The sequence below is a fragment of the Triticum urartu genome, chromosome 1 (genome assembly GCF_003073215.2).
Source record: "Triticum urartu cultivar G1812 chromosome 1, Tu2.1, whole genome shotgun sequence".
Classification (NCBI taxonomy): Eukaryota; Viridiplantae; Streptophyta; class Magnoliopsida; order Poales; family Poaceae; genus Triticum; species Triticum urartu.
Genome location: NC_053022.1, coordinates 11,151,387 through 11,167,022, shown reverse-complemented (window position 1 = coordinate 11,167,022; position 15,636 = coordinate 11,151,387). Strand labels below are relative to the sequence as shown.

The following is a 15,636-nucleotide window of genomic DNA, read 5'->3' as shown; positions in this document are numbered from 1 at the left end:
GACATGGTCCGGCCGGCCTTTTTTTGATGTGGCTGCGCATGTTCACACCTACACAAAAAAGTGACTGACCGAATGTAATTTTCAGTCAATTAACACCTAGCCGGTCCCGGTGTCGATGCCAGAGCCGTCGATCTGCCTCTCTCGTCGCAACAAGTGAAGTGAGCAGGCGGCGGGCAAGTAAAGTAAAGTTGGCACAAACCGTCAATCCTGCACGCAGCGCCGCAGGCAAAAGCGTCGTCTCCTGCCGACACCTCCACTCACTCACTCACGTACCACATGTCGCCATGCATGCATGCATGGAGGGGATTCTTGACACCTGCCATGGCAACGTGGAAGTATATATTGGCCACCGCTCCTCTACTGCCAGCACGTAGCCGCGCCACCACCCAAAGCATAAAGCACCTCTCAACACCCGTCGACCACCAACACCAATATGCACTGATCTCTCTCTGCCTGCCTATATAAACTCCTCCTTCTCTTTGCTTGGCTAATTAACACAGCCAGGCCCCGCAGCAGCAGCAGCAGCAGCAGAGAGCTCGGATTTGACACTCGGGTGAAGCAAAAGAGCAAGTGCAGAAGAGAGATGGCGTCCCCTCGTCGCATGGCCGCCGCGCCCGCCGCCGCCCTCCTCATCGTGCTCCTCCTCGTCGCCACAGGTGCGTCCGCCGAGCTTTCTTCCTTCCTCCCAGCGAGCATCTGTAAACTGTAATCAATCACCGGCGCTGGCTTAATTACTCGTACCGTGGCTGCATTGCAGAGATGGGGACGACGAAGACGGCGGAGGCCCGGACGTGCCAGTCGCAGAGCCACAAGTTCAAGGGCGCCTGCTTCAGCGACACCAACTGCGACAGCGTGTGCCGCACCGAGAACTTCCCCCGCGGGCAGTGCAACCAGCACCACGTCGAGCGCAAGTGCTACTGCGAGCGGGACTGCTGAGCTTAGGATGGCCAGAAATAAAGTACTCCGACTCCATCGGTGTTGCCTCTTCATCTTCATGCATGCATCCATGCATGCTGTTTAGGTGAAGATCGGTTTGCGGTTAATGTGTACTGGTGATGCATGTGGCTTCTCCTTGTTGTGAACTTGTGTTGTGTTGGATTCAGTCAGTTAGTTGGCTTGTCTCTTTTTTCTTTCCAAAAGGATTACAAAGCACCTCTAAAATACGGAAATTGCATTTGGTGACCGAGCTCGCTGGAGGCCTTCAGATTCAAAATTCAAATTTCATCAAAATTCATATTTTTACATTTCAAAAAAAATTGAAAAAAAAGCTACAGATATACATGAAGGCATAACACACATGTGTGTACAATTTCAGGGCAAAACATGTTGAAATGAGGGCTCTGTAAAACAGACAAATCTAGGGTTGTTTAACACATGATAATATTCATCCTCTCGGGTCATGAATTTGTTTTTATTTTTTTACAGATCATATTTCAATGTATTTCATCATGAAAATTTACACACATGTGGGTTTCATTCTTACATACACGCATATTTTTCAGAATTTTTTGGAATATATAGTTTCAATTTGAATTTTTAAAAAATAAGTTTTGAAATATATAATTTCAATTTGAATTTTTTTTAAATTAAAGACCTCCATGAAGCTCGGCCACCAAAACGCCATTCTCTTCTAAAATAATGATAATAAATAGACCATCGAATCAAACGCACTGTTGCTGCCGCTAGAACGAGAGACACTGACGCGACGCTGGCCTAAACTTGTCGAGGGAAGCCTTCATGCAAGTGTCTCGAATTATCATCGCTATGTTGCCGTCGTTGATTGACTAAACAAATCTAGCCCACTTGTCTATTAAGCGGAGCAAATAATTTCTTTTTTATTATCTTTTATACTAGAGGCCACTTCGCCCCGCCATTCTTCATTCGTGGAATTTATTCTTTTATATCTAGTAGAGTGCCTCACTCGTGCCTAGTAGAGTGTCACGGTCGGTTGTTTAGATTTTATCAATGTTGTCTTATGTTTTAATTACATTATGAAGGTGTTTTTTCATTTGTATATCGTGTCGGGTTTTTCAGAATTTTACATATATATATTACATTCTTACATACATGCATATTTTTTTTTTAGAATTTGATATTCTTACATCGAGAAATAAGAGATCCAGTGAACCTCCCGGCTCCTCACCGCTCGCGATCCCTGGCCGTTAGATCTGATGGCTTGATCGGATCTGGGCCGTCGGATCAAGCCTTCGGACGACCTCGCCCGTCGGATCAAGGAGGAGCTCCTGTAGCAATGAACAGTTACCCCGCTGTAAAGATCTCGTGCCACTGCGTGTAATTCCCGTGTCCATACCGAGGGCATTTTCGTAATTTCACTACTCTGTATAAAAATGCACCACCCATAGGGTTAAGATATGACTATGTACGAGTTACCCCTCCTCCTCCCCCGCGCCGCCCCTAGCGGGCGTCTCGGGGGTTGATTCCCCTTCCGCCGGCGTAACCTCCCTCTCTCTCCATCTCTCCTCGCCGCCGCACGAGGCTGCCGCCGGGCCATGCCTGGGGCGCGGTCTGGGACTGGGGCGGCGGGGCCGGCTTCGCTCCGATCTGCATTGGAGGGTCTCGAATCCGGGCGGCGGCCCCTGGCGAAGCCCCCTGTCTCCTGCGGCGGGCAGTGGGGTTGGCGTGGTGCCGGCGATCTGGTCGGGTGGCCGACGGATCTTCGGTGGCCTGGGGCCTCGCGTGGCTGCCTTGGCGGCTGGCGGCGCCAGATCTGGCTGCTGGCCTTCTTCCCTGCTCGGTGCGCTTCTCCTGCGAGGGTCCCTGGGTGTGTTGTATGGCCTGCCTATGGGATGCGGGCGATTTTGGTGGTCGGGATCCAGATCGGGGGAAACTCGGATCGGCTCCGGCCGGCCGCGACGACGACGACACCCGCGGGCGCCGATTTCTTCATGGAGACGTCTGTCAAGGTCTGCCCTTCCACTCCCCACCACCTGGCTTCTCGGGTGAAAACCTAACTCCGGTGGGCGGCGGCGGCGTCTTTGGCGCCGCGACCTTCTTGAAGGCGCCGCCTTAAGGGCTGGGTGGTGGCGGGCACTGTTTGGGGTCGGTGACAGCTGCCGACGGCGTGCCCTTCTTCGCCCAAACCTCCGCTTTTCCTTCGACGCGTTCTGGTTCTCCTGGGGGCGTCGTTTTGGAGTAAGTGTTGGCTGGGAGGATGGTGGAGTGGTGCTCCATCTCACACATTGATGGCGGCGGATGTCGGCGGCATGGCGCTGTGGAGGCTCGACGTCCGATGCACGGAGATGGACTCGCGCAGGAGGAGGTTGCTGTTTGGCGTCATGGTGGCGTCAATGGCGGAGTGGCCAGACAAGGTAGAAGCCTCAATTTGATCTGAAGACGGACATGTGGAAGATGGCAGTGACGACACACGAGTGCGTCTGACCGGATTATGCCCCAGACCCGGTATGTGGCTCGGCTGGGGCTTCCAAATGTGTTTCGGCTTCCGGCTTTTGATGTTAGGCTTATGTGAGTGGTCTGGATAGTGGCCCGGCTACCACCCCTTCATTATATTGGATAGGAGTAGTGACATATGTTGTCAAGATGGTGGATTCAGGCACATTGGTGTAATACTTTGTAAGGTCCTTAAGAATAATCAATAAAGTGACCGTATGCATCTTCCAGATGCAGAGGCCGGGGGTAATGCTCCTTTTCTAAAAAAAATAGGGTTTCTCCCCAATCGGCTTCCTCCTCTCGTCCTGTACACGCGAGGGAGAGCCGCCGCCTCCTTCCCTTCCAAACCCTCTTCCCCGCCTCCCCTCGCGCTGCCGCCACCGACCAGCCGCTGTGGCCGACGTCGGGAAGCGCCGCCGCTTTGGCGCTACCACCACCCGTCCCCTCTCGGCGCTGCCCCTCTGCCTCCTCCCCTCTCGTCGCCGCCCCTCTGCCTCCTCCCCTCCCGTCACACGACCTCGCCGCCCGGAAGACCACCCATGGTGAGCCGCCGCCGATCCACCCGCGCGAGGCGCCATCGATTATCCCTCGGACACGCTGTTGTGCGCAGACACGCCCCCGACTCCCCGGCTCATGCGCCGTCACGCCGACCACCTCCGGCCCTGACCTAGGGTTTGGTGGGCGAGCTCTTGAGAGCCGACCTCACGCCGACCCGAGGTGAACCGCGTCCCATCCATCACGTGAGCATCCTCTTCACTTGCCCCATTTCCTCCGTGTGTGTTCATCCACTCTGCTCGATAATTGATTAAATACGTCAGTTTGTTCATTTGCAGGGGGGCTGGATCCTAAGGGGCAGAGGTGCAATCCTGCAGAGCTGCTGGATCCGAAAATTAAAGGTAATTTAAGGCATGCTTTAGGTGATTTTTGCTGCGTCTCAGATTCATTGGTGACATTTTCAGTTACTGTTGTTCAGGTGTGATTGGCCTGACGGCAACTCGGGCTTGCTGAGAACTAAGAGGCAGCAGCAGGGGGGAGAGGGAAATGGGGAAGCCCCTATGCCGGCGTGAGCGACGGTTCCCCAACGAGCTGGTGGCTCATCACCTATGACTCGGAGGATGGCCGAGGCGGGGTTGTTCGACAACACGTCACCACCGAGCTGCTGTAAGTAAGGAATTTTTCCGGGTGGTATTTTGGTGGCCTTTCTTTGCTTGCTCCATCCTTTCTACATTATAAATTGATTGTATTGACTGCTGCAGCGACAATGGATTTTGTTCTATCCCTTGTGATTAACTGATGTCTGAATCATGGTATAAATGCCACGATCCAGTCAGGATTTACATACAGCACTAACAGTGGAAGCATTATCTTTGTTCAGTTATGTACCTAAGAAAGCTCATGTAGGAATCTGAGGTAGATATGTAGGCGCACTCTCACACAAAGGAAGAGAGATGATAATTTGATGTCAAGGACTCATGGATGGAAATAAAAACACAAGCGGAAATTATTTACTCTTTTACGTAGTTTAAGTTATTGCTTTAGATGAAATTTCATCCTGCTATCTAATATTATACCCCTATGTTCTTTGCAAGAAATACATTATTTGGTTCTTAGCTTGCTTAAACTCGGTGGTACTTTATCTTCCTCATACATTTTAATTGATTTTGTGCAGGCCGAGATAATGCCGATGCTCAATCCGGATCTGGATGTCTCATCTCTGAACGTTAGAAACGCTGAGAAGTCCATGTAAGCTTGCCCATGCTGGTTCCGCGCAACATTATATCTCTGGACTTTCATACTTCCACAGCTCTAGACATGAACTTCCTGATATGGTAACAAAATTCTGGTGGAGAGACCTCCCATATTTATTAGACTTGCTTGCTTTGGCATGTTACTTCCCCTAAATTTTAAATAGGATATTCTTGGGAATGAGATGTAATTTTAGGAAATAATTAGTATTCAGCACTTTATTTTATCCTGAAACTATTGATCTCTCTCTCTCTCTCTCTCTCTCTACGTACATCTACATATATCGCACCAGCTGTTCCAGGTAGAGTAGTAGTGGCCACAAAATTTTACTGAAATAATCATGCGAGATTACCAACGAAGAAAATTCTCATAGAAGGATAGAATGCGGGTATAGATATAATAATATTTGGTGTCAGATATGTTTACTCAGATGATCCAAGAACTGAATGAACCATTGGAATATTTGGTGTCAGATATCTTTTTTTGTATAAGATAACTGGTTTATCTGTTTAGTTGATCCTTACTGTCGGTTGTCCATGACGGAAGTTTAAGTTACTGTCGAAATTGATTAAGTTGAGTTTTCTAATGTTTGCCTCTTTCTAATGTCAATTATCAGGTAAGGACTCCAGTCTAAATGTAATCTATAGTTCTAGGCTATGCAAATAAAATGAAGTACCTGCCTATTTTTAGTGAATGCCCTTGGTGGCTTTGTAGTACATTCGGTTGATCCATCTTCTGCTTTGCCATGGGCTCAATAGTTAACATATGTTCGTGATCTGGTAATGCTTTTATTTTTGTAGGCCGCAAAGGCCGTGCGTTGTGTGAATACGTGTCATAGTGGTCAGCAGTGGCAAGCCTCGCCGCGTCCAAACCAATGTTATTCGGCCTCATGTAACATATTCCCTTTTTAGTTTTCAGTCTCCTACTATTACTAATGAAATTTTAGTTATCAAGGGTGTATAATATCTTGGAAGCTTAGTGTCGTATTTGAATGTTCTTCTGCATTTAAGCTAAAATATGTTAATCTGCATTGATTTATTTTCAGTTGAGTATGAAGGAGCAAAGAGCTACATAATTCTTATTCTTTAGTATCCATGTGAATTAGTTTTCACCTCGGTTTGTGTGCTGAAAGCTATTGAAACATATCCATTGTATTGTCAAATGTTGTATTGTGTGAGTCATTTCTTTGTTGTGGATGTCCTCGGCAAGAATGAAGCATGGACCTTAACGTCCCTAGGTATAGCAGATCATCATCCCTTCCTTTTCTAATTTATTTTCGTAGAATAGGATCAACACCCACAGTACAGTCTGGGTTCATAAAGTGTGTGCATTTATCTCCAATGCATTTCTCACGATCTGAAACTTCTTGCTTACAGTTTGTTAAGGTGAAGAAATCTGCTTAGGCCACTGCTTCTTTTTTGAGTATGAGTTCATTTTCCTTTTCCATAGGATGGCTACGATTGAAAAACTCTCTTCAGCTTCTTTTCTCTCTCTATACAATTCCTTTTCACTCTGAACCGAATGAAAAATCTGACGGGACTGCACATATATCTTGCACTGAATCTGGCCATATGTTTAAGTAAAATAGTTCAGGTTATAAGCCCGGAAAGAAATTGAATATAAGATGTGCTTTTGAATTGCTGACGACCAAAGTCCGCAAGTAGGCTATAGTCTTCTGATCTTTCGGCTTATTGCAGTAATATTATTCCTTCTTTTCTCCAGGCAGAAAAGACATACTGATTTGAAGACCACCTCAATTGTTTGGGATCTGGATTGTCTATACATATTTTTTTGGTAGTTGGCAGATCTGGCCCATCATAATTTTGTCCTACTACCATGCAGTTCTATCCTCGACTACCGGTATAATTTGCTTTTGGTGTATCATCCTATCTTTGAACAGAGGGCTGCTGTTCTTACTCAAATTCTGCCTAATTTATATGTATAACTGATTTATATGGTTATTTTATGGCATAGCAGATTGGTTCTGCTATGAGCCAATCCCTAATTTATATGGTTCTTCTATGCCATCTTTTGAACTAGACGTAGGCGTTTGTCTGAAAAGAAGTGTTATGCTTTGGTGTTGTTGTAGGTTCCAGAGGGGGCAGAAGAGGAAGCCATTTGCACTCACCAGTAAGTTGGGCAAGGCTACAACCTTCCTTGGTGAGTACTGCCTCGGCTACAACCTCCCTCGGTGAGCTCCATCTTCCTCATGCTCCTCTGCTTCGGCTACTGTATGGGACATGGTCATGGCTGTGTTGATGTGGTGCTCGTCTGGTTGATGCTCTGTCCTGCTCATGCATCGGTTCCTACACATAAATCCCCAAGACCAACTCTGGTTGATGCTAAAATGTGATGAGGTGGGGGTGCGGTCTGCATCCACGTGCTGCTCGGCGTCACGAGGTCGTTGGCACAGATCCTCGTGCCCATGCCGTTCAACACACCGCAGCTCTTGCCCACAGATCCTCGCGTATTGATTGGCATGCCTTTGGTAGCAGTAGCCCCCATTGGATAGTTTTCTATTCATAAACAGAGAAGCTTTCTTTTACTTGAGAACTGAAGGGATCATGTTACCTGGCGCAAAGGGAATTTTCTTTGTACATATTGATTTATTTACATGTATATGAGATCCACGATTTATGGCTCATACCTGATCCATATGAACTGGAAGTTTTCTTTTCTTCTTAGACATATATCTATCCATTGATATGGCTTCTCCTTTTTCTTATTATTTAACATAGTGTTTTGCTAGCAGTTAAAATAATCCTAAACAATCTGGAAACATATAGTTTTGAATAGACATATTATTTTGCTGAAGAGTTCAGTCCATGCATGTTTGGTTCCTGTCAGTTTAGTTAGTGGCCTATATGAATTTGATTTGGCCCATGATATTTTTGTACAGTTATTGATTTGCTAGCATATATTCTAAACTTAATTTCGTTAGCTCTTATCTGGTGTTCTTTCTTATATTATCTTTTTATCTGACGCAAGCTTACTCTATTCACGAGAGTTTCTCCATGTGTATGAATAAAAGATTTGGGTTCAGAGCACCTTCGGATATATGAAGTTGTTTTCTAATTCTTGTTGGTCAGTCGCAAAGCATTAATTTTTGTTTGCTTTACAATTTTTCAGGAGTAATGGAATGTTAATTGGATGGTGGTTGCATGTTCAAGTATGGGAAATGATGAGCTCCTGCTTCTTTTTATGCCAGCTCTATGCCGTAGGTGAGTTGCGACCTTCTTCCCTGCAAGTTTGTGATAATCAATTATCCTCCAGAGGGAATTGTGATTGTGATTAGTATCTTTAGACATTGGCCATATTTGTCGGTACTCACCGTTTCTTTCATTTCTCCTCATTTTGTAAATGTATTGGACTCTGGTATATACAACTGAAATCGATGTGCCAAACAACGAGTAGTTCTGAAATGATGCCTCATCTTTTTTCCATTCGTGTTGTTTCTCATAGTTTTAAACTAAAAGGAGCTATAAAAATTGTCATGTATCTTTCATATTTTTTATGTTGAAGCGGCTACGTAATATCTATGCTACTCACTCTTTGATTGCCTGACCCACTTCATCCTCCCCTGTAGGTCTCAGACATAAAGAATCATCCAAGGACCATTTATGACGCATTCTGGTGCAAATAGTGGAAGTCTTTTAGTAAATATATATTCATGTGAAACTGAAATTCAGACAACCTTAGATGAACATTATTTCCTGTCAGTGGATTGATAGTTGTACTAAATCTTGCCCGAGGTACATGCCTACCCTGAAACATGTTATTAAGGAATGTATAAGTGCATATACAATGCTTGTGGTTATGGTTGCTATCTATTATGTTCTTAATTGTGTTTAACTGATGATTTTGATTTTGGTGTACTTCAAACATATATATTAGGTATTATCGGGTGAGCATACGTGTATATATTCAATATGAGTATTATTCGGCTGGATACAATTGGATCAGGTGGGGCGCGGCAAGCTGCACTTGCTATCCTTTTTTAGTAATGCATCATAGCATCCGATCTTTACCCACTTGGCCACCTCGTTGGGACCGGCACCCTCGCGCCAAGGCGCGATCTTGATCTAGTATACGCATATTCTTAGAGAAGAATGAAGTTTTTTGGAAAGTTGTTGTGGTGTTTGTACACATGTCGGTCTCAGTGCCAATGGTGGTGGTCGTTTGAGCCTTTTGAGAGGTCCTATCCATGTTAAAATCATGGAATTGCTACTATAACACACATGGGTCGGCCCACGAGCTATCTGTCGCTCGCTTAGTTTGACTCCCTATTCCTCTTAGTCGGTTAGCTTTTTTTCGCTCACCTCACTGCGCGCTCAAAAAATGCACTATTTTTTAAAATAAATAGGTTAGTTTAAATTAAATATGTTTAAGGATTTTAAAAAATATGTGAACTTACAAAGACCATGAATTGTAGAAAATATTTATGAGTTTAAAATATATTCATGGATCAAAAAATATTTACAAATTAAACAAGTTTGAAATTTTAAAAATGTCCACGAACTTTAAAAACACCCGTGAACTTCAAAATGCTCATGAATGTAATAAATATTAATGAAGCTAAAAAATAAAAAAAATGTTTGCAAATTTTAATCAACACTCATAATTAAAACATGTAAGAAAATAAAGAGAAAAAGAGAAATGAAACTAAGCAACAAACAACCTAACATGCAGGTCCCATAACGACCCCATAAACCCCGAAGCATCAGAGCGTTTCAAATCGTGAGACCTTAGTATCTCTATAGATGTTCGGAGTTTAGGACTATACCTGATCTAATTGTAGTATTTGTTTCATCTTCACGTGTTCTTAGTTTTGGAAATGAAAAGGGAAAGAAAACGAGATGTTTCTTAAGAAATACTAGTGTCAGGGGCTAGAGAATGCAATTTATTCGGGCCGTCTATTCTCCTTTTGTTATTTACTACTAGGACAATGCCAGTAGGGTTTTTTTTGGGGGGGGGGGGGGGGGGGGGGGGGGGTGCTACGCGTCCGTCCGACACACGTGACCACCCCAACAGGACTTTGCTTCGGTGCCTTAAGGCACCGAAGCAGCATCCACCCCCACGTGTGTGGTGTGAGGGTGGGGGGTGTGGGGGGGGGGGGGGGGGGGGGTAAAGGGAGTTATATTTCTATGTAATAGTATTACAGTCAAGAGACCACAAATCCTCAATACAACATGGAGCCAAGACCAACCACACAACAGTTGTGCTCTCGGCTATAATTGGCCAACCGATCTACAACTAAAAGAATTTTCTAAGGATAAAACTCTACTGCACATTTAACTCTTTGCTCTACAAAGAATTTCCTGAGGATAAAATTCCCTAATGCACATTACCTCTTTGATCTCCCGAACCAAAGGGCCATATGCAGAACGCTCCAGACAAGCAAGATAGTGCTTTCGATGAGTCCGACTAAATGATAACCGGAAGTATAAATATTGCCAGTAGGTTACAATGGATATAAATAATCTATTATGTCAGATCGTGATTTACCTGTCTATAATACAATTGTTTTCTTAGCGGAGGCCATTAATACAATTGTGTAAATAAATTTTTGGGGTATAAATAATCTATTACGTTAAATTGTGATTTACCTACATGTGTTAGTACAATTATGTAATAAATGTTTATCAAATCTTTTTTGTGATTTACCTTATTTTGATAAGAAGTTTTCTAAGTAAACTAAAGTTAAATTGGTTCAGAAGATAAGTAAATTAAAATGATTAATTATCGTACGGGAAGGTTAGACGAAGGGGTCAGGAAAAGAGAAGTGAAACATGAAACCTTTAGATTTAGATAGGTAGATATAGGCTATTTTTTTTAAATAATACATTTCTTTATTAATTTTCATAAATATTACGCTGGGTAAATTTTTTTCAAAAATAATACACCGTCGGCCCGCTGCAGGCCAACTGGGCCTAGTCGGCCCACAGCAGGCCGATTGGATGCCAGTCGGCCTACAGCTGGCCGACTAGCCCCTGTCGGCCCACTGTGGGCTGATTGGGTTCTGTCGGCCCACTGTGGGCCGACTGGAGCTAATTGGCTCGCTGTGGGCTATTTGTTTTTGCAAAAAAAGTAGGCATAAAAAATATATGCTTTAAAAAATGTTAGTCATGTAATTAAAAAATGTTCAACGTGTATAAAAAAATGTTCCTGATGTATACAAAAAATGTACAATATATATGCAAAAAAGTTGACTAAAAAATATGTTTCAAAAAGTGTTAATCACGTATTTAAAAATTGTTAAATGTATGTATAAAAATGTTCCTTATTTATGCAAAGAATATAGAATGTGTATGAAAAAAAGTTGACACCAAAAAAATATGTTTGAAAAAAATGTTAATCGTGTATTTCAAAAAATGTTCCTTATCTATACAAAAAATATAGAATGTGCATGAAAAAAAGTTGACACCAAAAAAAAATATTTGAAAAAAATGTTAATCATGTATTTGAAAAAATGTTCAACAGGTACACAAAAATGTTTCATGTATTGGATTGAAAGGTTAAACGTGTATAAAAAATGTGAAAGCTCCGGATCCGGTATGGGAGCATCACGGACCTAAGTATGATTGGTTTCTCTTTTTGTATGGAACTGGAACATTTTTTCAAACATATTTTTTTGGTGTCAACTTTTCTTCATACAAATTCTATATTTTTTGTATAGATAAGAAACATTTTTATACACACATTTAACAATTTTTAATCATGTATTTGAAAAAATGTCAACTTTTCAAACATATTTGTTTGGTGTCAACTTTTTTTCATACACATTATATATTTTTTGTATAAATAATGAACATTTTTTAGACACACATTTAACAATTTTTAAATACATGCTTAACACTTTTTGAAATCAGTCGGCCCACAGTGGGCCGACAGGACGCAATCAGCCCACAGTGGGCCGACAGGGGCCAGTCGGCCAGCTGTAGGCCGACTGGACTCCAATCGGCCTGCTGTGGGCCGACTAGGCCCAGTCGGCCTGCAGCGGGCCGACGCTGTATTATTTTTGAATTTTTTTTATCCAGCGTAATATTTATGAAAATTAATTAAAATGTATTATTTTAAAAAAATAGCTAGATATAGATATAAATATAATATAGATAGATACATATAGATATAGATATAGTATAGATAGATATAGATATAAAGATATAAAGATAGAGATGAAGACTATGAACTATGGACTTTTTCCATTCTAGTCAGGGATATTTTTAGGGCTTTCTGGCTAGGGCTTGAGAAGCTCACAAGGGACGCCCGAGCTATATCTATATCTCGCTTATAACAAGATGGTAGCTCCCCTCATCATCATCAGCAGCAGAGAGCTTTGATTTGACACTCAAAGAGAGCAAGTGCAGAAGAGAGATGGCGTCCCCTCGCCGCATGGCCACCGCGCCTGCCGCCCTCCTCGTCCTGCTCCTCCTCGTCGCCATGGGTACGTCCGGCAAGCTTCCTCCCTCCCACCGATCGAGTTGCTGTAAACTGTAATTAATCACAGGTGCTTAATTACTTTTTGTGGTGGTTGCATTGCAGAGATGGGGACGGTGAAGGTGGCGGAGGCCCGGACGTGCGAGTCGTAGAGCCACAATTTCAAGGGCGCCTGCTTCAGCGACACCAACTGCGCCAGCGTGTGCCACATCGAGAACTTCCCCCGCGGGTAGTGCCACCAGCACCACCTCGAGCGCAAGTGCTACTGCGAGCGGGACTGCTGAGCTTAGGATGACCAGAAATAAAGTAGCTCCATCGGTTTTTCCTCTTTTCATCTTCATGCATGCATTCATGCATGTTGTTTAGGTGACGATCGATCCTGGCTCCGACGTGTTTGCGGCTTCAATTAGTTTGTGCGGTTAATGTATACTAATAATGATGCATGCCACTGATGCATGTGGCTTCTCTGTGTTGTGATTTGTTCTGTTTCTATATGTTGTGTTGTGTTGGAATCAGTCAGTTAGTTGGCTTGTCTCTTTTTTCCAAAAGGACCAGATCTACTACGCTAAAGATTCATCGGATTCCATACAAAGCACCTCTAAAATAATAATAAATATATCAAGTTCCATGGACCACCGAATCGAACGACCATTGCTGCCACTAGAACGGGACCACTAGTAGAAAACAGGGCTTTCGTTCAGACCAGATAAGCCCATTAGTCCTGGTTCATTCACGAATCGGGACTAATGTGAGCATTGGTCCCGGTTCGTGCGCTAAAGGCATTAGTCCCGGTTCAAATGAGCATTTTAGTCCCGGTTTGAGGCACGAACCGGGACTAAAGGGTGTGATGCCCTTTAGTCCCGGTTCGTATCTCAAACCGGGACTAAAGAACCTTTAGTCCCGGTTTGGGACACGAACCGATACTAAAGGGTGCAATGCCCTTTAGTACCGGTTCGTGTCTCAAACCGGTACTAAAGGTCCCGTTTTCAAACTCTACCCCTCCCCGGTGGATCGCCTTTTCAGTTTTGTAAAAACCAAAAGAAAATGATAAAAACTTTAAAAAATAAAATCCTTCGAGATGTAGTTATGTTACTACATCTACTAGTTAGGAAAATTTAAAAACATAAATTTGGACATGTTTTGCAAAAAGTGTAGGGAAAATGTAAAACGGCTGTAACTTTTGCATACGATGTCGGGAAAAAATGTATAATATATCAAAATGTTCAAAACGAAAATCCGCATCCGATTTTGACTGCCTACGACCTGTTTGCAAATTTTTAGAATTCTCAAATTCCAAAAGGAAAAAAATATGCTCAAATTTCAGTTTTTTTGAATTTTGGTTAAATCTGGTCAAACTATGGTCAAACTACTTATTCAAAAAGTATTAGTGTTACTAAATAATTATTCAAGAATATTAGTGTTACTAAATAATTATTTCATTTTTTTTGAATTTTGGTCAAATCTGGTCAAATTGTGGTCAAACATGGGTCAAACTATGGTCAAACTACTTATTCAAGAAATATTAGTGTTACTAAATAATTATTCAAGAATATTAGTGTTACTAAATAATTATGTCAATTTTTTTGAATTTTGGTCAAATCTGGTCAAACTGTGGTCAAACTACTTATTCAAGAAATATTAGTGTTACTAAATAATTATTCAAGACTATTAGTGTTACTAAATAATATTTTTTTGAATTTTGGTCAAATCTGGTCAAACCATGGTCAAACTACTTATTCAAGAAATATTAGTGTTACTAAATAATTATTCAACAATATTAGTGTTACTAAATAATTATTTCAATTTTTTTGAATTTTGGTCAAATCTGGTCAAACTGTGGTCAAACTACTTATTCAAGAAATAATAGTGTTACTAAATATTTTTTTAGAATAATAGTTTCAAACTCAAACAGTGAAATGTGTGACTTCATGCTCAAGCTAAACTCTTGAGGGTTAATACGATTGACATCTTAATATTGTCAGGAAAACAACAAGTGCAGACTTGAAAACAAGGGGGAATAGAACCCGGAAGTTAAGCGTGCTCAGGCTAGAGTAGTGAGAGGATGGGTGATCGTCCAGAAAGTTAGATGATTTGAAATGATGAGGGGTGATTAGAGATTAGAGGTTAAATTGAGCAGTGATGAGGGTGATTAGTGATTAGAGGTTAAAATAATTCAAAAATTTGAAAATCAGGAAAAATAAAAAAAATCAGAAAAATTTTAAAAAAAATTCACAAAATTTCCTTTAGTCCCCCCCGGGGGGGGGGGGGGGTTGCAGTGAGATGAGGCTCTAGAGGTGGAGATAGGTGCCATGGTAAGAATTTCTTTTTGGAATATTCAAGCCACCAAGATACTTTCAATGTCGAACCAATTTTTTTGTGAGAGAAAAATTTAATTTATTCATCAATCATGGCAGTACAAAGAACACAGTAGAGGTAATAAAAATTACAACTAGGCCCATATGAACCAGGACTAAAGGCCCTTATTCTACTAGTGGACACCGACACACCGCAGTCATCGCTTCATAGCCTGCGCCGGCCTGGCCTTGTTGACGGAAGGTCTTCATGCAAGTGTCCCTAATTATCATCGCCATGTTGCCGTCGCTGATTGCCTAGTCAAATCTAGTCCGCTTGTCTATTAAGCGGAGCAAAAAAAATCTTTTATATGTTCAGAGTTTAGGACTAAACATGATCTGATGTAGTATTTGTTTCATCTTCACGTATTCTTAGTTTTGAAAAGGGAAGGGGCTAGAGAATGCAATTTATTCGGCCCTCCTATTCTTTGTTATTTAATAGGACAATACTGTTACAACGGATATAAATAAATCTATTGTGATAGATTGTGATTTATCTGCCTATATAATACAATTGATTATATAAATTTTTGGGATATAAATAATCTATTACGTTAGATTGTGATTTACCTGTCCATATTAATATAATTGTGTAAATAAATATTTATTAATCCCTTCCCGATTTACCTTATACTTTGACGAGAAGTTTGATAAGTAAATTGAAATTATATTGATTCAGAACATAAGTAAAAAA

The 15,636-nt window shown here is 42.2% G+C and overlaps 1 protein-coding gene and 1 pseudogene across 1 annotated transcript; both read left to right on the top strand.

Moving 5' to 3' along the window:
- The first annotated feature begins 398 nt into the window (after nucleotides 1-398).
- On the top strand, nucleotides 399-1,102 carry LOC125534903 (defensin Tk-AMP-D1). The gene is made up of 2 exons (XM_048697979.1): nucleotides 399-656; nucleotides 758-1,102. Exons 1-2 carry the CDS (start codon nucleotides 584-586, stop codon nucleotides 934-936), a joined length of 252 nt encoding a protein of 83 aa, XP_048553936.1. The 5' UTR covers nucleotides 399-583; the 3' UTR covers nucleotides 937-1,102.
- Nucleotides 1,103-12,426: 11,324 nt separating this feature from the next.
- Nucleotides 12,427-13,061, top strand: LOC125534795 (annotated as a pseudogene).
- The last annotated feature ends 2,575 nt before the right edge of the window (nucleotides 13,062-15,636 follow it).